Raw genomic sequence first — 25,065 nt, 5'->3', positions numbered from 1 at the left:
GTGAAAAATCGATTGCGGGGGAGCGCAAGTGCTTATCGGCAGGTGGCCACCTCTACGGAACAGCTGATTTGTATTTTGTGTGTCTCTCAGTTCGGTGGTAAGGACAGGCGAAAGACATTATTGTGAAACAAATAATGATTGGTATATTGACACACAGATTCTGCAGAAGCCACACAGTAGAAGATAACGAGAAAACCGCAAACGCAGCACGATGCGCGAGCCCAATCTGTACATCATTCTCTCCACCGCGCTAATTGGTAAGTTGGGAGACTCAAGCAAAAGCTGCGGCCGGCCTGGGCCTGGGCCTGTGCGCCCGCCACCGCCCCTGGCAGTCGAACGAAGTTGGGCCGAAAGTAAACCTTGATTTTGCAGGCTCGGGTTTCTTCTTCCTGTATATGCAGCATGTGCGCGTCATCTTTGAGACGCGCACCAGCATCCAGACACTCAATCAGCTGGAGCGCGAGGCGCTACTGCGGCGCGAGGATGCCCTCTACTATACGTTCTACAAGAAGCTGGTCGATGGCCCGGACTTCTGGCACGGCTACGAGCAGCTCAAGAACGTCACCGACATTGAGTATCCGAATAGCGTGAATGTGCTGCAACGGTTTTACGTCCTGCCGGAGCTGGTTGCGGCGTAAGTAGCAACCCCCAACCCACACACCCCCCACACTATACATTGCTAATCTAATCGTATCGTCTCTGTGCAGCTACTTCTTTCACCTGGTACGATCCGGCTACAATCCGATACTCCAGCCGATGCAGTTCTACTTTGAGTTCGTCTGGCTGATGGGCGGCGTCACACTGCTGGTCCTCTACCTGTACGGCACGCTGCTCAGCGAGAATGTCTTTGGGGGCATATACGGCGTCATCTCGTACCTGATGTTCCACAGCTTCGTCTCGAAGATATACGAGCGGCCGGTGGCGCGCGAGAACTTTGCCTTCCCATTCATATTCCTGCAGATGTTCTATCTGTGCATCTGCATTGGGCGTGTCATCCACAGGCAGAAGCATAGCTCGCGTTTGTTCATGGTACGAGACGGGGAGGCTTCCCTCCCCACCCCACCCCCACCCCTGCCAAATTCTCGAATGATCCTGATTGCAATTCGAATTTCAGATATTTGTCTTATCGATGTTCACCGCCTGCGCCCTGCTCTCCTGGCAGTTCTCCACCATCATTTTTGCCACACAGATTATGATCGTGATGACCTCGTGGAACATGAACACCATGCCCACGAATGTGGCGAATGCGTTCGCCTTGGACTACTCGCTGTCGCATCTGCTGGGCAATGCGATCGCCTTTGTGCTGTCGCACGGGAACAGCCAGCTGCTGTTCACCTGGCAGCTGAGCGTGTCCACGAGCCTCTTTCTGATCACGGTGGTGCGGCAGGTGCGGAGTCGGCGGCACGTCAACGATCCGCTGCAGAGCGACTACTTCTCGTTCAAGTTCATCCTGCTGGCGCTGGTCTTTGCGGGCAGCATGCAGGAGAAGCTGGTGGATGTGCTGCGCCGGACGGGAGTGCTGAGTGTGCAGGACAACAACTATGTGCACTACTGCGACCTGTGGGCCCACTGGGCCTTCCAGGTGAACGTCAACTTCGTGACGAATCTGTCGGCCTGCAATCCGCTGTACGCCCGCGTTGCCTGGTCGGAGCTATGGCAGCTGGTGAAGACGCTGATCGTGAAGCCCTACTGCATGTACGGGGTGGTCATGCTGGCCATGTTCTTTCGCAAGTGGCGCAAGAGCAATGTGCCAACGACGGCCAGCCAGGAGCAGCGGGAACGGGCCCGCAACTACGTGCTGGAGGACTTCCTCGAGGAGCATCACGTCTCGATGACCGACATGTCCAACAAGCAGACCGAGCAGCAGCTGCAGCAGTGCTTCAAGATGCTCGAGAGCTGCGACCACGACTACGAGCGCTACAAGCGCAAGAAGGCCAAGCTGCAGCAGCAGCAGCCGCCCGCCCGCGACGATTTCATAAAGAACATCAAGCGCCTGAAGGCCCAGATCCATCGCAACAGCGACAAGCAGCGCAAGGAGCGGCAGCAGCATGCCACAAAGGATACCAAAGAGGAGGAACCGCCACTGGAGCAAGAGCCGGACGAAGACCAGGAGCCAGAGCTTGCCAATGCAGAAGAGGCGGCCGTCCACGAAGCTCACGAAGTGATCAATGATGATGATGAAACGCAGCCGTCCATGTCAGCCACCGAAGAGGAAGCCATGCCGTCGCCCGCCGGCAACGGAAGCGGTCAGCGGCGCCAAAAGCCGGCGGCGGCGACGGCGACGTCGACGGCTTCCATGCCAAATGCAAAAACTGCGTCGCGCCGCAGCAGCAGCGTGGTGCCCACAGCCAACACGCAGATCTTCAACATGCACTACATGTACAGCTTCCTGCAGATGCTCGTCTTCACAATACTCGGCCTGGCCGTGCGCAAACTGTTCTTCCTCAGCTTCACCCAGGGCTGTGTGATAGCCCCCACCATATGCTCCAAGGTGTGGTATCATCGCCAGCGCAATATCTTCTGGTCCGTCTCGCTGGCCGTCTTCCTACTCAGCATGTTCGATCCGGGCATGGTGGTGAGTAACCAGCCCCTAGCCTCTAGCCTCCAGCTTGGGTACTAGCTTCTAATGCCTCCCTTTGCATCCCTCGAGCAGAACATACGCGAGGAGTACTTCCCAGCGAAATATGAGCACAGCGCTGACGATCTGGAGAGCATGCTCGAATGGATCAAACTGAACACGGAACGCGATGCGGTCTTTGCCGGACCCGTCGAGATTATTGGCACCGTCCACTTGACCACCAGGCGGCCCATTGTGAATCATGCCCATCTTGAGATGCGACAAATGGCGTAAGTAAATACCCAACCCTCACCCTCACCCCCACCCACACCACTTTTTGCTTTTGTCTCGCTCTAATTGATGTGTCTGGCATGCCTCCTCCCCTCGCTCTCCCACAGAGACCGCACAGAGCACGCGTATTCGGTGTACAGCCGCCAGCAGTCGTCGGACATCTACAAGCAGTGCGCCGAACTGAAGATCCAGTACTTGATCATATCACTAGACGAGTGCACCAACGAAGTGCGGTGAGTGCCCAGGGCAAAATCCATTAACCAACTGACGCTCATGCCGTTTCCGATGCACCCTTTTGCAGCGACGATTGCGATCTGTTGTCCATTTGGGATGACAAGCAGCCGGCGAATCGCAAATATCCGCAGTTCTGTCACGAGCTGCTGCACAAGCAGGTGCCGAGCTTCCTGAAGGTGTACACCAACGACAACTATGGCATCATTAAGATGTTCTCGCAGAGTGTGCAGATCATACTGAAGCACGCAAAGATGCCCGAGATGGCCATGTGAGGTCGGTCTCGCTTCGGCTGGGAGGACTGGACGGGTTGGGTTGGGGAGGGGGAGAATCGACTGTGTTTTACATAGATTGTGACTAGGAACTAGCATTTTATTATGTACGATTATCTATTATCTATTATGTATTATGTATTTACGTTTACTTTTACGTTTAGTATTTCTATGGTTTGCATCCATTTGCAGCCTTCTGCCACAGCCCTCCATCAGCACCAGAACCAGCACCAGTTCCACGCCCAGTCCCAGTTCCAGTCCCAGTGCCTGTTCCTGTTCCTGTCCCTGATAGGGGGAGAGATATATCGACACCAAAAGAGATAGAAAAAACACCTTCCCGATAGCTAATGACTGGATTGCATTTAAGCAGCTTCGACTCTGTTCAGACTCTGTTTTTCGTTTCGTTTGGATCATTCCCTTGTGCCCCTCCACTTCCCCTCGTGCATAAGTTACTCTAGCTGTACGGATCGACTCTAAACTTTAAATACTTTCGTTAAGTTTAAGTTTAAGCTAAGCTTTTTACATTTAAATTTACGACACAAACGTAGTGGACGGACGTGGACGTGGACGCGGACGTGGATGCGCGTGTGCGCCTGTCAGAATGTAGTATATGGATGGTATGGAGTAGTAGCGTAGCCCAGCCGTGCGCCGTGCAAACTTAAACCCAAGCCAGGCAACAACAGAATTTGCCTGGCAGCAACAAACAACAACAACAACAACAAAAAGATTATAAATAAAGTTGAAAAATACCTATGTATATATATATATATATATATGGCTATATATATATATATATATAGATGTGCTTATTGTACTGACAAAATGTCGCGTAAACCTAAAGGAAATAAATATATTTTTGTTGTTTGGCTTTAGTTGCATTTCGTGTGCATATTTTGTGGAAAAAACAGAACCTGCCCAGGAAAACTCTATTGCCGGCACAATTTGAAAATCGATAGCAGCATCCACTATCGATAACAACTCCACACTTTGCCAGTGTGCGAATATGACTATGCCTTCCAGCAGTCCCATATACCCGTGCACCGTTTACCAACACTAGCCCTGTGAGACGCATTTTTCCTGTCACTGCATAGAAAAATCGAAAATATTAGTATTTGGGCGTAGTAAAAAAAGCAAACAATCATCATGCTATATCTGGAAGACTACCTGGAGATGATAGAGCATCTGCCCCAGGAGCTGCGCGACCGTTTCACAGAAATGCGAGAGCTTGATCTGGCCGTGCAGAGTGAGTACCACCCCCAACACCACCCCCACAAATGCTAAAAACTTAGCCCCCCTTTTGTTTGCTTGACATCCAGACAACATGGACTCGCTGGACAAGAAGTCGCACCTGTTCTTCAAGCAGTGCAAGCGCGACGAGCTGCAGCACGAATCCATGGACACCGAGTTCCACAGCCTGCGCACAGAGTACTTCAAGGTGATGGAAGACGCCGACGAGAAGGTGGCCATTGCCACCCAGATACACGAGCTCGTTGAGCGCTACCTGCGCCGCCTGGACAGCGAGCTTTTCAAGTTCAAGTGCGAGCTGGAGGCGGACAACAACGGCATCACCGAAATTCTCGAGCGTCGCTCGCTCGAGCTCGACGGCAACTCCACGGCCGCCACAGCCCTGCTGTTGAGCATGAACCAGAAGGAGAACCGCTACTACGGGGCCAGCTCGATCAACAGCGCGGCGGGAATCATCACCAGCACAGGCAGCATTGGCACAGGACCGACCAACCTGGGCCTACCGAGCTCCGGCATTGGCTCCGTCGCTGGCAGCGCCCTCACCAGCATAGCCAGCTCCCATCTGAGCAGCAGTCAGCGGCATCGCAAGCTGGAGAAGCGTCGCGAGACGATCTGCACCGTGCCCGTACCGGAGAAGCGGGCCAATCTCAACCACTCGCTGCCCACCGTAAGTGCCGCCTCATCCTCCGTCTCCGCAGCAGCAGCAGCGGCCGCAGCCGCTGGTCTGGCCGTCCATCCAGCACATGCGGCGGCCCCCAATCACGTAACCAACAGCATCGCCGCCACCCACCTCACCCTGCCAGTGGCCGTGGGTGTTGGGGGTGTCGGCGGTGTCGGCGTCGGTGTGGTTGGGGCAGCCAGCAGCAGCCTGGGCAACAGCTCGCTGGTCAGCAGCGCCTCCGTGGTCCGTCAGCTGCCCACGAATCTGAGCCAGCACTCGGGTCACGCCGGACACAGCGTACTCAACAGCTCGGCGGTAGCCGTGGCAGCTGCCCTATCTTCGACTGGAGTGGCAGCAGCTCCGACCCATGGCCATGGCCACGGGCACAGCCACAGTCACGGACATAGCCACAGCCACGGGCATGCCCACAACCAGACCCACAGCCACAGCCATGGGCATGGTCATGGACATGGCCACGGCCACGCCTCGCACTCGACTAATAACACCACAGTCACCTATAACCTACAGCAATTGGGCGGCGGAACGGCGGCCTCCAGCGCCATTGCGGCCGCCGCCAGCCAGGCGATCGTGGCCACACAGCAGATGCAGCAGGGACGACGCACGGCGAGCCTGAAGGCCAGCTATGAGGCCATCCATGGGGCTGGGACCACCGCCGATTTCTGGTCGACCGCAGGACAAGGTACTCTGCAAACTGGAGGAGCGGCAGTGGGCACGGCACAGTCAACACTGGTCACGGCCGGGGCCGTAGGAGGCGCAGCATCGCACCACCACCATCAGCAACAGCAGCAGCAACAGCAGCAGCAGCAGCACCACGGCAGCAGCCACCATCACCACAGCAGCCACAGCGGCAGCAGCCACCACCACCACCACCAGGACAAGAAGCAGAGCAAGAAGAAGATGAGTGCCACCATTGCCACGATGCCCGCTTCGATTGCTGTGCAGTCGGCTCTGGCCGGCTCTTCCTCGGGCAACTCCATTGCCTCGTCGTCCTCCTCCATGAGCGTGGACTCTGTGGACATGCTCTCGACGGCTGCTGCCGTCCTGGGCGGCATGGGCATGCCGCATGGCTCACAGGCCATGAACACGGCAGCTGGCGGCATGAGTGCCAGTCACGTGACCACTACGATGGCCACCAATGTGGGCAACGTGACATCGGCCATCGGCATGGCCCCCACGACGCTGGTGCCGGGCTCCAATCTCAATATCGGCGAGATCGGACTCGTACTGGAGCAGCCGAACGAGGGCGAGTGGTCGTACGATCCCAACGAGCCGCGCTACTGCACCTGCAACCAGGTGTCATACGGCGACATGGTGGCCTGCGACAACGACGCCTGTCCGTTCGAGTGGTTCCACTACCCATGCGTGGGCATCACCCAGCCGCCCAAGGGCAAGTGGTTCTGCCCCAAGTGCACCGCCACCATGCGGCGCAGGGGCAACCGCAAGAACTGAGGCTGACTCAGGTTGCTGGCGCCCTTCCGTGGTAGAGGGTGGCTGCGACGCTAGAGTACTTAACAATGTCTACCAGAGAATAATAATACACACACAAAATACATAATACAATAACAATCGAAATGAATAAATATGGAATTAGGAGTTGCGCAGGAACACAAAAAAAAAAGAAGAAATCTCGAAAATTCGTTCGTCTCTTGTTTTGGCTCTGGCGGTGACACTTTCAAATTTCCCGCTGACGACCCCCCAATCGATAGCTATCGATAGGCTGCGCGGCCAGAGATGCGCACTGGCAGCCCCGACCTAGGTTTTCTTTTGTGTTTTGCTTGCAACCCCCACCCACTTGCATTCTGCTTGACGGCAAAAGAAAATTTTCACTGTCACTCTTGTTTCTGGTCGCTTCCGCAGCAGCTTTGTCCTGTCCCAACAGCAGTGCAGTGAAGAAGGAGTGGGCGTCACATAAAGCAGCCATACCATACCCACACGGCAGCCAGCAACGGCCTGAAAATTGTCAAGATACGCAAAAGCAAGAAAATGAGCTACAATGAGAAAACCGAAGCCATCAGCAAGGAGGAATGGCTGCAGCGCCTCGAGCAGTTCCCCTTCAAGCAGGCGGACATGAATCGCTTGATTATGAACTACTTGGTAACTGGTAAGGAAACGACGCATCCAAAATGCAAAATCCACATACCACATCCCGCATCCCGCCCGCCCACGTACCCTCCACGACTTGTGCCCGTTGCATCGATTATTCCCGTTTTCTCCCGTTTCGTTTCATTGCGTCTCATCGCCTGTGACTGGCTGCAGAGGGTTTCAAGGAGGCTGCCGAGAAGTTCCAGCACGAAGCCGACCTCGAGCCGAGCGTGGAGCTGAGCAGCCTCGACGACCGCATCCTCATTCGTGAGGCAGTGCAGGCGGGCCGGGTCGAGGAGGCCACCCACCTGGTGAATCAGTTGCACCCGGAGCTGCTGGGCGGCGACCGCTACTTGTTCTTTCACTTGCAACAGCTGCAGCTAATCGAACTGATTCGCGCCGGCAAAGTGGAGGAGGCTTTGGCTTTTGCCCAGAGCAAGCTCTCCGAGTCCGGCGAGGAGGCCATGTTCGAGCTGGAGCGCACCCTGGCCCTGCTGGCCTTCGAGAAGCCACAGGAGAGCCCCTTTGCCGATCTGCTGGAGCAGTCCTATCGCCAGAAGATCGCCAGCGAGCTCAATTCGGCCATTTTGCGCTGCGAGCACAGCGAGGATTCCACACCAAAGATGATGTTCCTGCTGAAGGTCATCCTGTGGGCCCAGTCCAAGCTCGACAGCCGCTCCATCAGCTACCCCAAGATGAAGAATCTCGAGACGGCGCATCTCGAGCCCAAGTAGAGAATCACACTACACACCACAACACACCAACACACCACACCCTACACCCCACACACACACACACACCCACACACCCCAAGGAGCAGTAGTACTCTTCGTTGCCGTCGCCGCCGCCGCCGCCGCCGCGCAGTTAATACACACTTCTATTGTATCATTTTTTTTAAATATGAATGTATGTATGTATGCAGTATAGGATTTACGCAGTGTTTAAGAAGTAAATAAGTTAATGGAACGCGAGCCGTCTCCGGGCCCCCTAAACAAAAACAAAAACCAAACTCCATTGTAGATTGCATTTTCTAGGGAAGATGTGGGTAGTGCTGCTGCCTGCCTGCCCATGATCATGCTCATGCTCTCATGCTATCATGCTCGTGCTGTTCGGCTGCTTCCTCACCAGCCAAAAAGGAGATCCATTGCCTTGTCGACCAGCCCGCTGCTCTTTGTGGGCACATCTTTAGCCGGCACAACCTTTGCATCGTTCTGGGCCAACTTGTAGGATTGCTGCACAAAGGGACGGATTCTTGGCGATTTTGGGCTCTGCATCTGCTCTCCAGCGTTCAGCGATGACGTCGACAACGACGCATTGCAGTTCTCCTTGTCGACAATGGACTTTTCCGTGCAGCTGGTGACGCCCACCATCACATTGCCGCCGATCACCTTCTGGTTAAAGTTGAGCGCCTTGTCGCTCTCGATGCGCGAGGAGAAGCGCACGTGCATCCAGTTGCCATTCTTTGGGGCATGCGACACCTCCACAATGGTGCCGCAGAGCGTAAAGTGCTGCAGCACCATTGAGCTGCTGCCCGGCACGTAGCCGAAGATTGTTACCCAGAAGTCACCGGACCTCGGGCTGCTGACGCCGTCGACACCGCCGCATTGCCCACCACCGCCCAGAGGCGACATCGGGGCGCCCAGCGGCGAGTAGAGGCCCCGCATCGAGGCGTTGATGTTATTTTGCGTGATTTGCACGAACGATTCGTTGCTGTAGGATTTCTGGTATGGAATTTGGCTCTGGTTCAGGCTCAGGTTCTGCGACTGATTCAGCAGGCTCAGATGATGGCGCTGCGGGGTGTACGGCGACTGCTCCCTCAGCGACTCGAACAGCCCCTGGGTCGGTGGCCCGGTCTGGTGGTTGTGGCTGCTGACTGCCGACATGGACACGGCCGAGTTTGAGCCCTGGCCCCCGGAGCCATGTGGACCGCCGCTGCCGCCTCCCGGGCCGAAGAACGTGTTGATCCCGGACCGGTTGAAGTCGTGCGACGCTGAGCCGGTGGGCGATGTGGCTGCAAGCGGGAAAGAGTTGCTGCAAGTTAGGGTTTGTCGATGGCGGCCAATTAAATGAGATCGCTTACCGAAGCTAACGTTGTAGCGTCCAGGCTTCGGGGAGAGCGTGTTCTTGTGCGGCGTCATGGCCTGGGGATCACCCATCAGGAACGGGGGCAGGTACTGGCCCTGGTTGCTGTTGGGGCTGTTGACGGGACTGCCTAGAGTCATGGGTTCCATTTTACGGGTTGGCAAAGAGACAAAAAAAACCGGGAAAAATATACACAAATTTACAAAGTTGGCCGCCGCCTACAGATCTGGGCCATTGTTGATATTTCGCCGCTGATCGATAGCCTCAAAAGTATCGATGCGCGAAAAGCATTCCTGCGCACAAGCATCGACAGTGGCCAATATCGATAGCTGTTGCTATCTCTAGTTGTGCACCTCTAGTCATATTGACATTCAATTCCAAACACTCGGTCGGGCACGCGTGTCTTTGCGCCTTTTTGCCTTTCTCCTTTTTTTTTTTACTCTTTAAACACAACTTTACATTTTTCGACAATTTCGTGGCGCGTACAGGCAACACAGAAAAAAGAAAACAAGACAAATCGTTGGCCCTGCTGTGGATGTGTCAAACGCCAGTGTTATTCATGTGTGACACAACATAGAAATAAAACATACAACAACATACACCTTGCAGCTGGAACAACATAGGAATTAGGCGTCGCACTGGTCGAGTCGAGGGAAGGTCCTGGGAAAGTGAACAATACTACATACATATAGCCACTCCGCAGCGAGATACAGGGTGCCATGTGGAGTCCCACACACTGCAATGTAACGGGTAAGTGGGGGATCTCGGTTCCGATTCCAGCCGACAGACACCCGTCATTGTCGTGATTTTGCCTCTAATTTTTTTTAGGATGGCAAATAAATCGCATTAAAAATTAAACTCGTTTCTATGCGCGTGTGTTTGTATTGGTCTGGTCTGGTCCGCTGCTTGCATTTGTTCATACATGTGCATGAGTGTGTGTGTGTGTGTGTGTGAGAGTGCTTTAATATTGTCATGACAGAGACAACAGTTAAGTCGTTTCTGTTGTGCTCTTGCGCTGCGGTGCCTTCAGTTCAGTCAGCAGCTTTTGTACCTATTCCGACATCTTATTTGAAATTTCACTTTTTCGAATCCCCTCTCCCTTCGCTGCGCTGCTCTGCTCTCTTTTGCACAGTTTTCCCCCATTACTTTTGGCTGTGAAGGCACCTCTGCTTTTGCGTGATTGTTTCTATCAGTGGAGTGGAGCAAGTGCTTGCTGTCTGATAAGATTGTGTCTGTCCGTCCGTCTGTCCTTCCTCTGCTTACTCATAGCCCAGAGCTGCTGTCATAAGGAGAGGCATGCTCTTCAATTCACGACGAATTTCCCTGATTGATCATTCCAAATGGTTAATGGTCGATGGTGATTTCTCTCCCCCACTCCCCACCTATACCCGCATTTGCTGATTCGCACATTCTTGCGCATACCTCTGCACCTCTGCTGATTTCAGTGCAGCCCTGCGCTGCTGTTTATGTTTTCATTGTGTTGTTTGTTTCAGGGCTGAATTCCAATGAGAAATTCGTGCAAAAATATTCAAGCGCTGCTGCTCGTGTCCAAAACAGAAAGAGCTCGTCGGTCTCTATCTCTCCCTCTCTCTGTGTCGCCGCTTGTTCATAATTATGAAAACAAATATCGAGTAATTAACTACAAGTAAAATTCGCATGGGTATTGTGTTTGTGTTTGTCTAATTAATGTGTAGCTTAATGGCCCAAGCAAATGACTCATAAATTGTTGCGAAAGCTTCAGGAACGTAAACTATGCAGATAGGCAGAAACAGGTAGAGAACAGCACAATGTGTGTGAGATGAGACTGAGTTTCGATAAATAAACACACACACACACACACACAGGTAGCAGATAAAGTGTGTGTGGTTGTGGGTGTGAGAGATCGGAGCTGAATCAAAGTTTGACAAATAAACAGTTAGGTTGAGAGAGTAATAGGGGAAGGGAAGGGATGAAATCAGAGCCGAGAGAAAGAAGAAGGGAGATGGAGAGAGTCTGTGCTGCTCCCACGCCTGCCTTTCCACCTTGAACTTGCCCACCAGCAGCAGCTATCAGCTTTGTGTTCTTTGTCGTCTCTTTAAATCTGTTTTCCCTGTTCTGTTTTCTCGTTTTGCCATTTGCACAGTTCTCGCATAGCTTCATTCCAGCAGCAGCAGCAGCAGCCACAAAGAGCATTGACGTCACACGTCGAATGGCAAACAAATCAATCTCTCCCTCACTCCTGTTGCTGTTGTTGTCGTGCGTTGGTTTCCTTCGCTCAGGTCTTGTTTGCACTCTCTCTCTTTGCACACACACACACAGGTAGGCAGCACGCACACTCAGAGTGGGACTTATCTGTTCTCGTGTCAATATTTGCACTCGAGGTGAGCGCACGCCAGAAGCTCGGGGAAACAGCTGTTTAGCTGTCTGGAGCTTTTGATGTAGTTTGAAACAGAAATCCCGTGTCGACCGAACCTATTAGATCATTCGACACTGGAGTCCAAACCCTCCCTGCCTTGCCCACCAGAAACTTTGTCCGCCTGCTTTTTGGGTGGGGGAAGTTGCGGCATTCTTATTGACTCAGCGCGCCCATGGGCGTCGGGCCTCGGGCCTCCACCTCAAAGTTGTCTAATTGCGTGCGTTATTTTTAGCCGTAAATTCTTGGCGGCCACTCACTTGGCCACAAGCACGCACACACACCTGAAATTTCCTGAGGATATTGTGCAATGCGGCTGGTAGCAAAGCAAACTCCAACCCAAAACAAAACACATTTCCGTTTTTAATTTTGTTTGGTTTTGTTTTGTTTTGTTTTGCAACGTTTTTGGTTGCATGGAGCACCCTCTGTCCATCTGTGACCATCGACCATCGATATCGATAACGCTTCGTGCAGGAATGCGCTCTTGTTGTTCTTGTTTATGTGTAGAGGTAGTGTTGTTGGGGTGGAGGTGGATCGGATCGATAAGGAAACCGTTCTGATAATACCCTCTCGAAGAGTGGAGAGGGTGTAGAGAGTGGTAGCACTTTGGTCACGTAAGAGTGCAGATGGCGTCCTTAGTTTGCTCTGATTTATACACCTATCGCCGCTTCCTCTGCGGCTCCCCGCTCCCTCCATTCCACTTCTTTCCGTTTTTGCCCCCCAACCCCCCGCCTGTGGACCGTTTTAATGTTGCTCTCGCGATGCACTTGTGCGAAACAGTTACATTTCATTGCCCGACCCATTTAGCCGTGCCATTCGCCAGGGTGAAGAGTGGTGGTATGGGGTGGGGGGTGAGAGAGGGAGAGAGAGAAGAGACCAGAGAACAGATGGAGGGGAAAAACAGGTATGGGATCGCATCGGATCGGATCGCATCTGCGACTGCGACTGCCACTCTCTGACTCTGCGATTGCGGGTCTCCAATTGATTATTTTCCAGTTTGCGTTGACTTGTGGCTTGTGGAGTTGCTGGCCACATTCCTTGGGACCAATTTCAGACGCCGGCTGCCTGCCCGGGCACTGGCAACGGCACCAGAAACAGAAACAGCAACAGCACCAGCTCCAGCGGTAGCCATCTCCCAGTTCTCACCTCTGCCTGTTGTGTTCCCCTCATGCATATGCATGCTGGGATTGGGATGGGAGCAGACGAGTCAAGATTCTTCTGCCTCTTTGCATTTATATTCAAAGCATGCAATGATCCCCAATCCCCATGCCGCCCATCCTCCACCGTTTCCATGTTAATTGGCTTTCATTTGGGAGGGGGAAAACTCTGTTTACAATTTCCAAATCCAACCGCACAACCACTGAAAAATGCAGCAAATGCAAGAAACTTTTTATGCATAAAAATAATACAAAAAAAAATCATCCGCGAGCAAGAGTTGATAGACTAGATGCGATACCCTCGAAAAAGGAAGTTCCAACGGCAGATACAGACACATAAATTATATATTTAATCCTAACTATTCGTAAATGTTTTTCGTTTTTCCCGCTGCAAATCCTAACTTTTGCCATGGCTGGGTATTGGCGGATGGAGTGGTGGGGAATTGCACTGGTATAAGTACATTTAATAGCTGATTTTATTCGAATATTCGCACGATTTGAAACTATTTGTTACTGTTGCCTGTTGCTGTTGCAGTTGCAACATGGAATGGCATTCGCTTAATTATTGGTGGCAATGCTGCTTTGCTGCTGTGTTTTTTGTTGTTTTGTTTTGTATCGGACTGTGTGGATTAGGCCACAGTTCGACGATCCCTGCGTACAGACAGCGCTGACCTGGCCTGACTCTCTTGGCCTGGCCAACGTTTTTCAGTTGATCCTAGGGAGCACCAGGTCAGGTCAGGGCAGTGCAGGGCAGGGCAAGTCGAATGGGAAATTGATCTCAGTCTAGCCGAAGAGGAGAGGGTCTGCCAAGTGCGGTATTGCCTCATTAGCATGCGTGTGGATGCCTCCGAGGAGCATTGGCCTCCGGCGGCAGCACACTGTGTCGGTCGTCTGCTTTGTGTCTTTCTCTGGCATGCTGCCACGCCCTCCCGCACCCCGACACACGCACACACAGCAAGAGGCAGCCCGAAAGCCAGAAAAAGTGGAACATGAAAAAGCGTCTCTCTCGGAAAGTGCGTGCTGGGAATTCTACATTTATGTTTATGTATGGGGGAATGTAATGGATTGGATTGTGCTTGTTAAAGAGTTCTCTCTGCCATTCTCCGCTCCCTATATAGATGATCCGATCGGTGCCCTATATATCCGCCAGAGACATGGGCCCGCCCGGGCCCTATGTACAGTCAATTCGGTTTCTAATTGAGAGAAGTAAAAAGCTATGGGAGTAATCGCCATGACTCCAAAACATGCTGTGATTTGTGTGTGTTTGGAGATGAAGAAACTCTGTCTTTTTTTGTTTTTTTCCCTTGCCCAACCAACGTGGATTTTCTCTTTGGGGGGAAAATGGAAAATGAGTGGAAAAGAGTGGTGGAGAATTGTGGTCACCACCTGCGGGTGAATTTGTTGCGGGGAATTACGGCGGCGGCAGCCCATAGATGCACAAGCCAGAAATCCAAAAGCGGTATTAGGGGAGAGACAATCAAATGGAGAGCAAAAGGCAGAGCACAGCAGAGACTGAGAATGATTTCATAGAAATTAATTAACCCAACAGTTGACCTCTCCTCTACACACACACACACACACACAGAAGCAATAGCCGCAAAGGTTAACAAAATGCGACGACAAATGGACCCACGGGGTCGCATAAAGCAACAAAATAAAGGTGCAGCCGACATCTACACACACACACACATACGTAGCTCTGTATCCATTGTTTCTATCTATCTATGCCCCCTCCCTCCGCCTAGTGTCTCTCTCTGTTTTAGTCGGTATCGACAGGAAAGCAGTATACAAACCTTAGCTTATATTGTATGTATATATGTATATCCTGTTATATATGTATCTTCAGTTCCGTATCCATACGATGATCGAGATAAATATGTATGTAAGTTCCCGGGGGAGCAAACGGAACACTACTCGAAGCAATCCGCTGGCCGCTGGGAATTTCTCTTTTTTTTTTCTTCATCTGAGCCGCCGTTATTTTCGGAGTTTTTGGTTTGAAATGTGGGCCAAGCAAGAGCCACAAGAAAGAACGAGAAATGAGTCACCTCCTCCCCCCCTCCTCGCCCGATAGATATCGTTGCAGTAGTGCGAAGTTCCATGGGAATGACTAACTGATGATTTCCGATCCCTACAGCTGAACACAAGAGATAACACTGGAGGGTCTGGGTCTGGGTCTGGGACTGGGAACGGGAACTGGTGTTGGTTTTTTTTTGTTGTATTCCATGATGGTTGGTTAGGTAATTGCAATTGGATCAAAACTTTATTTATAAGTATCGTAAAACATTTTTTGCGTATTTCCGAGTGAGTAATGACCGAAGATTGCAATACGAGTGTACATTTCCGTTAGATATTTATCAGGGGAAGGGGGAAAGGGAGAATCATTGATCCTCCTATTCGATTCGACCTTCTCTCGCATACAAGCGCTTTCATTTACCGCTACCCCACCCACTACACTACACCCTCTCTTTCTCATCAGAGTTTGTGTGTGTGTGTGTGTGTGTGTGGGAGCGGCGCCTACGTTCGTGGATGACGCCAGCCAACCAGCCCTCTATGTGCTCTCGGACCAAACAAAACTCTCAATTACGAAACCCCAACCCAACCCCCGACCTCCCTCACTCGTTCCCGTCGCGAATTGAATTTGAGGAATGAGTGCAAAAAGTGTTGGGCTTCTGTTTTGGCAGCACTTTTATCGCGTCTCTCTATCAGATCGAAACATTCACAAAGCTCGCGGCTAGCGGCAGCGGTGGCGGTGGCGGCGGCCCACATTGCTATGCCCTGCGCCGTAGACCCCCAGGCCCCAGGCCGGGAGTCCCGTGGCGCGACGAAAAGCGAAAACTAAATGTTTAAATACGCAGCAACTGCCCACGTTGCACAGTGGGGTCGCATTAATCAGTTGGTTTGTGATCAGCTACCGAGCTGCACCGGCAAACATTCGATGAGAGTGACCGCTAAACGGGCACTCTTGACCCACTGTGCGGCACTGGGCAGCTGAGAGGTGGCCATAAAAGCGGACCAACTTAACGGTGGATCGCGCGCGCGCGTCACCTCACCTCACCTCACCCCTCCCTCCCTTCGTCAGTCTTCTCGTTCCATCTTTTGGCGTTTCTTTTTTGGCGCTGTTTGCCATGTTTATTTCTTTACCTTTTGCCATTTGCCATTTAGCATTTAGCATTTCTATTTTCGGGATGGGGGGAGTGGGAGGACACACACATACACAATGTGCACATGCATGTAAATATATATGTATGGCTCATACAAGAGTCCATCGATCTTTGCATTTGCATGTTTCTCGCCGCTGATGAGTCGCTGCTGCTCGCGAAATTGCAGAAAATTGCAGCCACCACCGCCGACGCCGCCGGGCGGGTTATTGACAGCCATTGGAAGCCCATCTATCCATACATCCATCCATCTTCTCGTCTATTACAGTTCACTCCGGTTACCGTTGGTTGGTTGGTTGGTTGGTTGGGAGCGAGAGAAAGGAGAGAGAGAGAGAGCAAGAGCAAAAGAGAGATTAAAGATGAGCATGTGGCCCGCCGATTATTGCTGCCGATCGATAGCCGCTTTGGTGTGCAGCAGGTACAGGGTGGAAGGGGAGCAGTGGAGGAGGTAGCTGTAATGGGAGCGGGGATTGTGGATTATCGATAGCGTCCAGACGGACTTCTTGTCTGTTCCGGATCGTCTTTAACCTCAATTACGGAGACAAAGAAGAAGCAAACAAAACAACAACAAAAAAACGGGAAGAGGAGACAAAAAAAACTTCCCAAATTGGCTTAAGTTATGCCCGCGCGACGCGAATGTGCGGGCCAAAGCAAAATGTTCGCTAACGGGCGGGAGATGGCAAGAAAAAAACTGTTAATGCGATAATAATTATGAGGCAGCGTCCCCGCACCGTCCACCACACACAGTGTCTCAAGATGAGATGCAGCTGTGGTGGGGAGGGGGGGGCAAACCCCAAGTGTCACTGCCCAAAAATCTAAATGGAAATTGGAAAGAAACAATAAGAAATCTGCAATATGCGCGATCAGATGCCACATGCCACATGTGATGTTTCTTTTCTAGTTTACATACTGATGTATGTATGTATGTCTGTACTTGTATTTATTTATGTACGTTAATGCTTTCAGCGACATGTTCGCGTGCCTGCTCATGCAGGCGGAGGAAAAAGCCGCCGCCAACGCCACCGCCGCAAACGCTTTTCACTTTGCCGCTTTTGCCCCGTAATTGTTTTTGTTGTTATGAAACTTTGGCGCAATTTCTCCGGATGGCGAGAGGAATTGCGCAAAAGCGAATGATTATGCTGCGTAATTGAGTAATCGAAAAATCGAATAATATCGTGGGACCTGCTCCTGCTGCTGCTGCTGCTCCGCCCAAGCGGCCTACAGAGTTCCGCAACTGTGGAGTTCGTTTCATGCACAGGCCTATAAATAGTAGCCCCCCGTACCAGCGGCGTACCTTCTGGGGCTGCTGCTGCTGCTGCTGCTTTCTGAATGTCTGTTCTGGCAATGACTTAATTTAATTTTTGTCGCCCTGCCTTCTGCCCTCTGCCCCCTGGCGTCTTCGTTTTCAATTTAATTTCCATTTCCGGCAGCTGTGCAGCGACGAGCAGAACACACACAGCCGAAGGTTCGCAATCGGAGCCACAGCCACAGCCCAGAGTCAGATTCAGAGTCAGATTCAGAGTCAGATTCAGCGCAAGGTCTACCCCGAAATTATAGCAAATCTAAGCCAAGCATTTGTCGCAGCTCGCCCGCTCGCCCGCTCGAGTGATTCACAGCCCGAAAATGGCGCTGGAAAGCAGCAAGCTTTAAGTTTCACTCCAGCGCCTCGTGACCTCGCGAGGCATCCGGGGCAGCGCTCAGATATGAAAGCCACCACCACGCCACCACGCCACCGCACAATCACAATTTTGGCCCCAACTCACACACCCTCACCCCACACCCCTCCCCCACTCAATCCTCCACCATTTGGAATTCCAAGGTCTCAATCCCAGCATTGTTTTCCAGTTACATTTATGCATGGATCTTTCTCTGCCGTCTATCCATCTGCACGAGATTCCAGCCATAATCCAAATCTAATCCCCCTCTCCCTCTGCCTCTCCCCTTCTTCGTTACAGTGCAGCGGGCGAAGGGCCTGCTCACCAAGGGCAAGAACGGCACCAACAACTGCTTCGTCACAATCGCCCTGGGCAAGGAGAAGTACCAGACGTCGGTCAAGGACAAGTCCGAGGCTAATGTCAACTGGAACGAGGAGTGTGAACTGTAAGTGGGATGGGATGGGATGGGATGGGCTGGGATTGGCCATGAGATTCCTCTTGATTTCTTTATGTTCTCTTCTCTTCGCTTCAATAGAAAAATCCCCGATCAGGGCAACCGGGCAGAGCTGACGCTCACCTGCTTGCACCGCAATAATCTGGGCATCGATGAGTTCCTGGGGCAGGCGACGCTGCCGCTCAACGAGATGGACGTGTACGACAGGCCGCGCTCCAAGTGGTTCAAGCTGGAGAGCAAGCCGGGCAAGGAGAAGAAGAACAAGGAGCGCGGCGAGCTGGAGGTGCGCATCGGGTTCGTGGTCAAGTCCGGCTCCCTCACGGACCTCAGCAAGAAGGACAAGCACAAGTCTTCCATTGGGCAGCTGGCCAGCTCCGTCGGCGGCAGCCTGCTCTCCATCGGCAACGGGGAGAAGCGCAAGAGCATAAAGAAGCTGGCGGGGTCGCTCAGCTCCAAGCTGCATCTGCGCAGCAAGAAGAAGCACGCGGACGCCGGCGGCGACGACAACAGCTCCTTCAGCGGCTCCTTTGCCAGCATCGGCACCCCGAACAGCTCCACCGGCGGCCCAGGGGGTAGCGGCCGCCGCCGGGGCCAGCGGGCGGGCGAGGCCGATCCCGGCGTGATCAGCGAGGACGAGGATGAGTTCGTGTTCGACAATCTGTCGCACAAGAGCTCCGGCAGCTCCCTGAACATCCAGCGGTCGGGACTCCAGCCGCCACCCACCACCACGGGGGGAGGAGCGCCCAATTTCGCGCCCCGCAATCCCTCGCCCCTGCTGAGCAATGGGAACGGTGGTGGGGGCCTGGGCAACGGCCTGGGGGGCATCGGGAACGGCGTGGGAAAGGTCTATCATGGAGGTAAGCCCAAAAAGCCAGAGACGCTCGATGAGGATCCGCCCATCGATGCGGAGATGGAACAGCTTGAGCTCGATTTCAGTGTCCGCGCTCGCACCCTGCCGCCTCCCTCGAAGCCGCCGCGCATCCCCCAGCTCCAGCTGGAGCAGGAGGAGGAGGAGCAGCAGCAGCAGGCCGAAAAGGAGCAGCAGCAGCAGCAGAAACAGAGGGAACTGGAAATGGAGAGGGAACGGGAACGGGAAAGAGAGAAGCAAAAGGATAGGGAGACGACGGAGAGCGACAAGGATGAGTGGGCGTCGAAGCTTTACGGAGGCCTGGAGATCGGCACCAGCGATTCCCTCAAGCGCCGCAGCTGGGAATCGCGTGTACCGCTCCCAGCCAGCGTGGATGAGACACCGCCACCGCTCCCCCCTCCGTCCGTGTCCTCGTCCAGTTCCTCGGACAGCGATGAGGAGGAGGAGGAGGAGCCAGTGCCACTGCCACTGCCAAAACCAAAACCAAAGGCACCCAAGGCAGCAGCTCCCCCCATTCCGGTTCGTGCTGCAGCTGCAGCTCCAGAGTCAGTCCTAGTCCCAGTCCCAGTCCCAGTCCCATCTGTGTCCACTGTGACCTCTTCTTCGCTCTTCTCCCCCGACGTGGAGCAGCGCAACTTTGACGAGTTCAACGCGAGCTTCGCCAAGTTCGAGCAGCGCAACAGCACGGCCATCTTTGCGGATGAGCCGGAGCTGGAGGATCTGGACGTGGAAGTGGTGAAGCCCACGCCTACGGCACGGCCAAAACCGCAGCCTCGTTCTCTGGTGGATCTCAGGGCGGAGGCGGAGCGAGCAGAGGAGGAGGCGCGTCAGCAGCGAGCCGCGGAAGACGCTCGCCTGGAGGCAGAGCTGCGGCTAAACGAGCAGCGGCTGCGCGTCGAGGAGGCAGCCCTGAGGCAGGAGCTGGAGGAGGAGCAGCGCCAGAAGGAGCTGCTGGAGGAGCAGCAGCGGCGCGAGGCCAAGCGATGGGAGGAGGACCAGAGGCTGCTCAGCTTTGCCAAGCGATCCACGTCCCTGGAGGAGGAGCAGCCGCAGCAACAGCAGCAGCGGCAGCGGCAGCTGGAGATGGCGCAGGAGGAGCAGCAGCAGCAGCAGGCCGAGCCAGAACCAGAGGCAGAACTAGAACTAGAACTCGAGCCCGAGCCAGAGCCAGAGCACAATTTCCTAACGCCCGAACAGTCGCCCAAGGAGTTCCAAACGAACGGCGGCGGCACTGGCAGCGGTAGCGGCAGCGGCAGGGAGAAGCGTCTGGGAAAGTTCAAATACGGCAATAAGCGAGGTGAGCTGTTGTACCCCGAACCACCAAATCGAACAGATCCGAACCAATCCAAGAGCCAGACAATCCGTTCCGTTCCGTTCCTCTGTTCCTCTCACACATCCGGCGGACAGGTGGACAGGTGGACAGGCAGGCAGTCGGGCAGGCGGGCAGGGTGCAGTGCGACAAGCAAACGCTGGCGGATACCGAAAACCGAAACCGAAAACCGAAACCACCGAACCAAGCTATTTCCAGTCAACGCTCTTTGTCATCTGTCGCGCGTCATTCCTCCTCTCAAGCGTGTTTCCCATCCCCCCCCTCCCCCCTTAACATCCCATCAAATCCATTTTATCCTACCTAATCCTAATCCTAATCCTAATCCTAATCCTGCTCCTGCTCCTGCTCCTCCTATTTGTTCTGCTATCATCTTTGTCTTCTGTTGTTTCTGTTGTGTTTTTTTTGCATCCGCCAGTGATTTTGCATTTGGAGCTTGTGGCTCCGAGCACGCCCCCCCCCCCCACCCACACCCCTCATCTGCCCTTCGTGCCCTGCCCCCGTAATCAAATTCACACTAACGATCTCCCCCTTTTTTCGTCTCTCTTTCTCTCTCTGTCCATCTGCGATAACAGATAAATACAGCAACGACAACGGAAGCAACTCGCCGAGTCCCAAGTCCACAGAGCGAATCATCATTGGCCACGAGAAGTCTGGGGGATCGCACGCGGAACGCCGCTCGGAAATCTCAGCACAGCTGGCGAAGAAGTACGAGGGCAAGTCGCGGGAGGTATGCTTTCTCTCTCTCTCTCTCTCTCTCTTTGCTCTCTTTACCCATAATGTACCATAATCTCTGATACGTGATCTGTGATCCGGCAGGAGCTGATGCTGATTGCCAATGGCATGGAGAACGAGGCTCTGCTGCAGCGGCAGCGCGTCAAGGAGCTGGAGGACTATCTGGACAATCTGCTGCTGCGAGTGATGGAGACGCACCCGAAGATACTGCAGAATCCCTACTCGCGCACCACCTCCGCCAAAAGGTTCGTCACAGTCCACGCCCACGCCCACGCCCACACCCACGCCCAAGCCCACAGCCGTGCACTGCGTTCATTTCTCTTGAAGGGCATCCACCGTCTGCCCTCCTTGCGTAGAATGTAGAAGCAGTGCAGGACACCTTTTTAAATTTAAATTTTAAATTGAATTTGTTTTAAATTTTGAATTCTTTGTTTAACGATTTAACGATCTAAAATTAAGAACAATCCTGCCATGGATCGCACTTGTTCGAGTTCTTGTTTGTGTCTAATCCGACTCAACCCACCCATACACCCACCCCACCCACCTATCCACCAGCCACCATCTATCCACACCCACACCCTACCCACACACACACACACACACACACATGTGAATGTTCTTCTGCTGTTTTGTTTGTTCGTTTCTTCTTATTTTTAACCGAATGCATTCTTGTGATTTTCTCCTCTTATTTAGTTATAAAAACTACATCAATATGAATGACTTTCTAAAGTAAGTGGCCGCCGCTGTGCATGTTGCAAGTTGCATTTAAGTAGCACTTAACCACCACCACCACAACCACCACCACCACGACCCCCCCAAAACAACAACAACAACCAACAACAACCAACAACACAAGCAACCAGCAAACGACCCACAACAAAAGAACCAACCCACAATGCGACACACACAGGAGAAAGCAGCAGAGGGCAGAAGTCGAAGTACCAGAAGGCAGTCGAAGGCAGTCTCAGGCAGTAACCAGAGGGAAGCGTTGGACACCCTCACACTGATGTCCAGTCCAGTCTAGGATGAAGTAAGCGTCGTCCTGTCTGTCGCCTCAAGTGTTTGTTTGCTGCACATTATCCACATCCTCGCATCCCAAACCAAAGGGATCCCCTCCGATCCTGTTTGCCATCTCTCAGCCCTTTCTTGTCTCTGTCTATAACATCTTCTGCATCTACTGCATCTCGCTGTGTTTTTGTGGCTCACTCTCTCTCTCTCTCTCTGTCTGTCTTTCGCTTAACTGTTGTTGGTGGTCTTATGATGGTTTCCTACGGCTCCTACTCCTACTCCTACAGCTCCTCCTGTTCGTACTCGTAGCATACATTGATTCCTGGTTGATTCCTGAGCATACGTGATATGTGATATTAATGCACGAATTTGATTCTGTCTTACAGCGGTTGAGCAGCAGCAGCAGCAGCAGCAGCAGCCTCAGCAGCAGAAACCTTTCGTCGCGTGGCAGTTCCGTGGAGGAGTTGCAGTTGCAGTTGCATAAATGTAAAATGTAAATCAATCCGAACACCAAGTTGCCTTTTGTCGCCAAAACAGCGAAATTCAAGTGCTTTCTTAACTCTAATTTAAGTACTCCTCGTATCTGAGCAGAAGGGAAACTATAACTAAAACTATAACTAAATCGTACACGTAATCACATAGATTTTAAGCAGGAGAAGAGACAGGCAGAGGGGGGGCAGGCGAAGATCAAATATTTGTATTTTGTTTTTAAACTGATGATTGATTCGGATTGATTCCCTCGTCTCGCCTCGTACTCTCCGCATGTAGCTCCAAACATAAAACAAAAACAAAAAAACTAAACTAAATTATTTGTACCTACTATACACATACGATCGCTGTTACGATCGCTGGAGACAATTGATAATTGGTTTTTACCCCAAAATTGGATTGTTTGCCCCCCATCTATCGGTTGATTGATTGAAATTATCCCAAAAGTATTTTTGTTTGTTTGCCTGTTTGTTCTTTTTTTTTTATATATGTCAAATTTGTGTAACCCCCTCCCCCTTAGAGAATTAAGCCCTAAATTATTTATGTTTTAGCAATTAAGTGAAAGCAAAGGGGAGTGGCTGCAGTTGAATATGTGTTGATACATACAATGATTTTACCTATTGATATATACACCCAAAACAGAATAAAAACATTTTAATATTAATACAATCAAATTGCTTTGTCTTTGTCTTTGAAGAGAGAGCGTAATAAATAAATATACAGATAAGATACATTTCCCTTATCACATTCTTTTAAATTCAAACAATTGTCACTCTGGCGCCCTTATACGATAGTTCAGAATCATCAGCTGCATGCCCATCGATAAGTGCCGGCATACAACACTGTTCTGTTTGGCACGTTCACGAAATTGGCGCGTTTTTTTCCTGGCTCTGTTACTTCTTCTTGTTTTGTTATTTCCTTAACTTGCTGCTGAATAGTTTTGCATCATGTTTCCACAAAAATCATCCGAGTTGTACCGCACGCCTGATGACCATAAGCCACCGACAGATATAAACTTGGCCGGCAACCTGGAGTATCCGAATCTGAACGCTGCCGATGTGAGGGCTCAACCGGAGAATTTTTCAGCCCGGCTGCACGACTGCTGGGACAGCATCACCATTGATGAGGAGAAGAATTGTGTGGTCGCTACAAATCGCCGCGATGGAGGCCAATGGTGGGGCATGTTCTTTGGCTACTCTGAGGGAAACATCGATCACATGACCGTGGACAATGCGGACTTTCAACGGCAGGAGGAACACACCGTGAACATTGTACGCTATGCGGAAAACAATGTGCTGCTGGCGGCTCTGGGCAACACAAAACTGCAGGCCTGGTCCACACGGCCCACCCCCACCGTCATTAATGCGAAGAAACCTTTTTGCCTGTCTATGTTGGACGATGCCGATGCCCATATGGCGCCCATTAGCCACTTGAGCGTGTTCAAGGCGGATCCACAAAAGTCTGTGTCCGCCAGTGCCGATGGGGACATGAAGTTGTGGACTATTGCCGAAGCCCGGCTGGAGAGTTTTTACCACGCTCGCGTTGCCCATTCGGACAAATTTACGGGCCTGGCCACGCCCCTCAGCACGCCCAATCAGTTCGTTACTTGCGATCGCGGGGGCTGCGTCCGCCTATGGGATGACCGTGCCGGGAAAGTTCTATTCAACGACCGTCTTCAACGACACAACGCACATTTTGAGCTTCACTTGCGCCGCCTGGGCTGCTCCCACAGAGCTGCTGGGCGACAATCATGTCTATCTGGGGGACATCGATGGAGATGTCCATATCGCGGACATTCGTGTGCCGCGCAAGCTGCTGCAGACGACTAAATACTTTGAGGACGCCATTGTGTCACAGATCGTCAGCAATGGAGCTCATCTGGCGGTCATGAGCAATTTGCCCGCTTGCGTCAAAATCGCCAAAGTAGACGGCACCGGCAAGCAGGCATTTATCTACACCAAAGAGAACATCCACCAGCGCCAAACGGACGCCATATGGACCGATCCACGGACACTCATCACCGTTGGATACGGCTGCAGAATGGTCAAGCATCAACTGGAGGAACTCGGCAAGTCTGCTGGCGACTGCGGCGAGTAGCGTTCTACATATTTCCGACCATTAGTTTTAAGAATCATTTAGCTTTAATTGTTCATTATTTCCGACGAAGACGGAATCGTTTCTTACATGAGTACCTACTTTAATATATTTTATTAATTTTTGTTTAATCTCTGTGAATGCGCCTGGCTGTGCCTGCTTCAACGTGGATCTATGATGAGCTTCGCTCTGCTGTTGCTCACTCAGAGTTCCCAGTGAAAGAATCATTATTTAGTTGTATCTATTTGAACAAAGCTATGTACTCTATAATTTGTATGCCTGGTCT

General features: G+C 52.3%; 6 protein-coding genes across 10 annotated transcripts; 5 read left to right on the top strand and 1 right to left on the bottom strand.

The window, feature by feature from the left end:
- Window positions 1-24: 24 nt before the first annotated feature.
- LOC111082292 (C-mannosyltransferase dpy-19 homolog) lies at window positions 25-3,613 on the top strand. Its single transcript, XM_022378484.2, has 8 exons — window positions 25-97; window positions 158-257; window positions 373-634; window positions 708-1,029; window positions 1,115-2,575; window positions 2,654-2,847; window positions 2,956-3,081; window positions 3,150-3,613. Exons 2-8 carry the CDS (start codon window positions 212-214, stop codon window positions 3,352-3,354), a joined length of 2,616 nt encoding a protein of 871 aa, XP_022234176.2. The 5' UTR covers window positions 25-97; window positions 158-211; the 3' UTR covers window positions 3,355-3,613.
- Window positions 3,614-4,374: 761 nt separating this feature from the next.
- On the top strand, window positions 4,375-6,882 carry LOC111082294 (inhibitor of growth protein 3). 2 transcript variants are annotated; one of them, XM_022378487.2, is made up of 3 exons: window positions 4,375-4,594; window positions 4,668-5,263; window positions 5,786-6,882. In XM_022378487.2, the coding sequence occupies exons 1-3, from the start codon at window positions 4,495-4,497 to the stop codon at window positions 6,725-6,727; spliced, it is 1,638 nt and encodes a 545-aa protein (XP_022234179.2). In that variant the 5' UTR covers window positions 4,375-4,494; the 3' UTR covers window positions 6,728-6,882. The 2 variants fall into 2 exon arrangements, with proteins under 2 accessions (XP_022234179.2, XP_022234178.2); XM_022378486.2 differs by having other exon boundaries at window positions 4,668-6,882.
- Window positions 6,883-7,047: 165 nt separating this feature from the next.
- Window positions 7,048-8,369, top strand: LOC111082298 (glucose-induced degradation protein 8-B homolog). The gene is made up of 2 exons (XM_022378491.2): window positions 7,048-7,379; window positions 7,535-8,369. The coding sequence occupies exons 1-2, from the start codon at window positions 7,262-7,264 to the stop codon at window positions 8,092-8,094; spliced, it is 678 nt and encodes a 225-aa protein (XP_022234183.1). The 5' UTR covers window positions 7,048-7,261; the 3' UTR covers window positions 8,095-8,369.
- On the bottom strand, window positions 8,266-9,691 carry LOC111082295 (nucleoporin Nup35). The gene is made up of 2 exons (XM_022378488.2): window positions 9,441-9,691; window positions 8,266-9,371 (listed from the first exon to the last, which is right to left on the bottom strand). The coding sequence occupies exons 1-2, from the start codon at window positions 9,589-9,591 to the stop codon at window positions 8,482-8,484; spliced, it is 1,041 nt and encodes a 346-aa protein (XP_022234180.1). The 5' UTR covers window positions 9,592-9,691; the 3' UTR covers window positions 8,266-8,481.
- A 113-nt stretch (window positions 9,692-9,804) lies between these two features.
- On the top strand, window positions 9,805-23,352 carry LOC111082291 (rab11 family-interacting protein 1). Of its 4 annotated transcripts, none has more exons than XR_002608730.2 (7): window positions 9,805-10,192; window positions 18,105-18,249; window positions 18,340-20,423; window positions 21,029-21,183; window positions 21,273-21,433; window positions 21,882-22,218; window positions 22,583-23,352. XR_002608730.2 is itself a non-coding variant. In XM_022378480.2 (7 exons), exons 1-7 carry the CDS (start codon window positions 10,162-10,164, stop codon window positions 22,587-22,589), a joined length of 2,619 nt encoding a protein of 872 aa, XP_022234172.2. In that variant the 5' UTR covers window positions 9,805-10,161; the 3' UTR covers window positions 22,590-23,352. The 4 variants fall into 4 exon arrangements, 3 of the variants coding, with proteins under 3 accessions (XP_022234172.2, XP_022234174.2, XP_041451583.1); XM_022378480.2 differs by having other exon boundaries at window positions 21,882-21,917; XM_041595649.1 differs by having other exon boundaries at window positions 9,808-10,192; window positions 18,340-19,115; window positions 21,882-21,917.
- A 280-nt stretch (window positions 23,353-23,632) lies between these two features.
- LOC111082350 (protein valois-like) lies at window positions 23,633-24,782 on the top strand. The gene is made up of 2 exons (XM_041595522.1): window positions 23,633-24,329; window positions 24,418-24,782. The coding sequence occupies exons 1-2, from the start codon at window positions 23,633-23,635 to the stop codon at window positions 24,780-24,782; spliced, it is 1,062 nt and encodes a 353-aa protein (XP_041451456.1).
- The last annotated feature ends 283 nt before the right edge of the window (window positions 24,783-25,065 follow it).

This window comes from Drosophila obscura, unplaced genomic scaffold, assembly GCF_018151105.1.
Source record: "Drosophila obscura isolate BZ-5 IFL unplaced genomic scaffold, ASM1815110v1 contig_73, whole genome shotgun sequence".
NCBI classification, from domain to species: Eukaryota; Metazoa; Arthropoda; class Insecta; order Diptera; family Drosophilidae; genus Drosophila; species Drosophila obscura.
This window is presented reverse-complemented; position numbering and strand designations above follow the sequence as displayed.

Bases quoted from the DNA above. Each gene is read 5' to 3' on its own strand.
- LOC111082295 (XM_022378488.2), bottom strand. From the start codon at position 9,591: ATGGAACCCATGACTCTAGGCAGTCCCGTCAACAGCCCCAACAGCAAC. The intron at 9,372-9,440 runs GTAAGCGATCTC...TCCCGCTTGCAG, and splicing joins ACGCTACAACGTTAGCTTCG to CCACATCGCCCACCGGCTCA.
- LOC111082350 (XM_041595522.1), top strand. From the start codon at position 23,633: ATGTTTCCACAAAAATCATCCGAGTTGTACCGCACGCCTGATGACCAT. The intron at 24,330-24,417 runs GTGCCGGGAAAG...CTGCTCCCACAG, and splicing joins CGTCCGCCTATGGGATGACC to AGCTGCTGGGCGACAATCAT.
- LOC111082298 (XM_022378491.2), top strand. From the start codon at position 7,262: ATGAGCTACAATGAGAAAACCGAAGCCATCAGCAAGGAGGAATGGCTG. The intron at 7,380-7,534 runs GTAAGGAAACGA...GACTGGCTGCAG, and splicing joins TATGAACTACTTGGTAACTG to AGGGTTTCAAGGAGGCTGCC.
- LOC111082294 (XM_022378486.2), top strand. From the start codon at position 4,495: ATGCTATATCTGGAAGACTACCTGGAGATGATAGAGCATCTGCCCCAG. The intron at 4,595-4,667 runs GTGAGTACCACC...CTTGACATCCAG, and splicing joins GCTTGATCTGGCCGTGCAGA to ACAACATGGACTCGCTGGAC.
- LOC111082291 (XM_022378480.2), top strand. From the start codon at position 10,162: ATGTGGAGTCCCACACACTGCAATGTAACGG. The intron at 10,193-18,104 runs GTAAGTGGGGGA...TCTTCGTTACAG, and splicing joins CACACACTGCAATGTAACGG to TGCAGCGGGCGAAGGGCCTG. The intron at 18,250-18,339 runs GTAAGTGGGATG...TCGCTTCAATAG, and splicing joins TGGAACGAGGAGTGTGAACT to AAAAATCCCCGATCAGGGCA.
- LOC111082292 (XM_022378484.2), top strand. From the start codon at position 212: ATGCGCGAGCCCAATCTGTACATCATTCTCTCCACCGCGCTAATTG. The intron at 1,030-1,114 runs GTACGAGACGGG...TTCGAATTTCAG, and splicing joins ATAGCTCGCGTTTGTTCATG to ATATTTGTCTTATCGATGTT. The intron at 2,576-2,653 runs GTGAGTAACCAG...TCCCTCGAGCAG, and splicing joins TGTTCGATCCGGGCATGGTG to AACATACGCGAGGAGTACTT.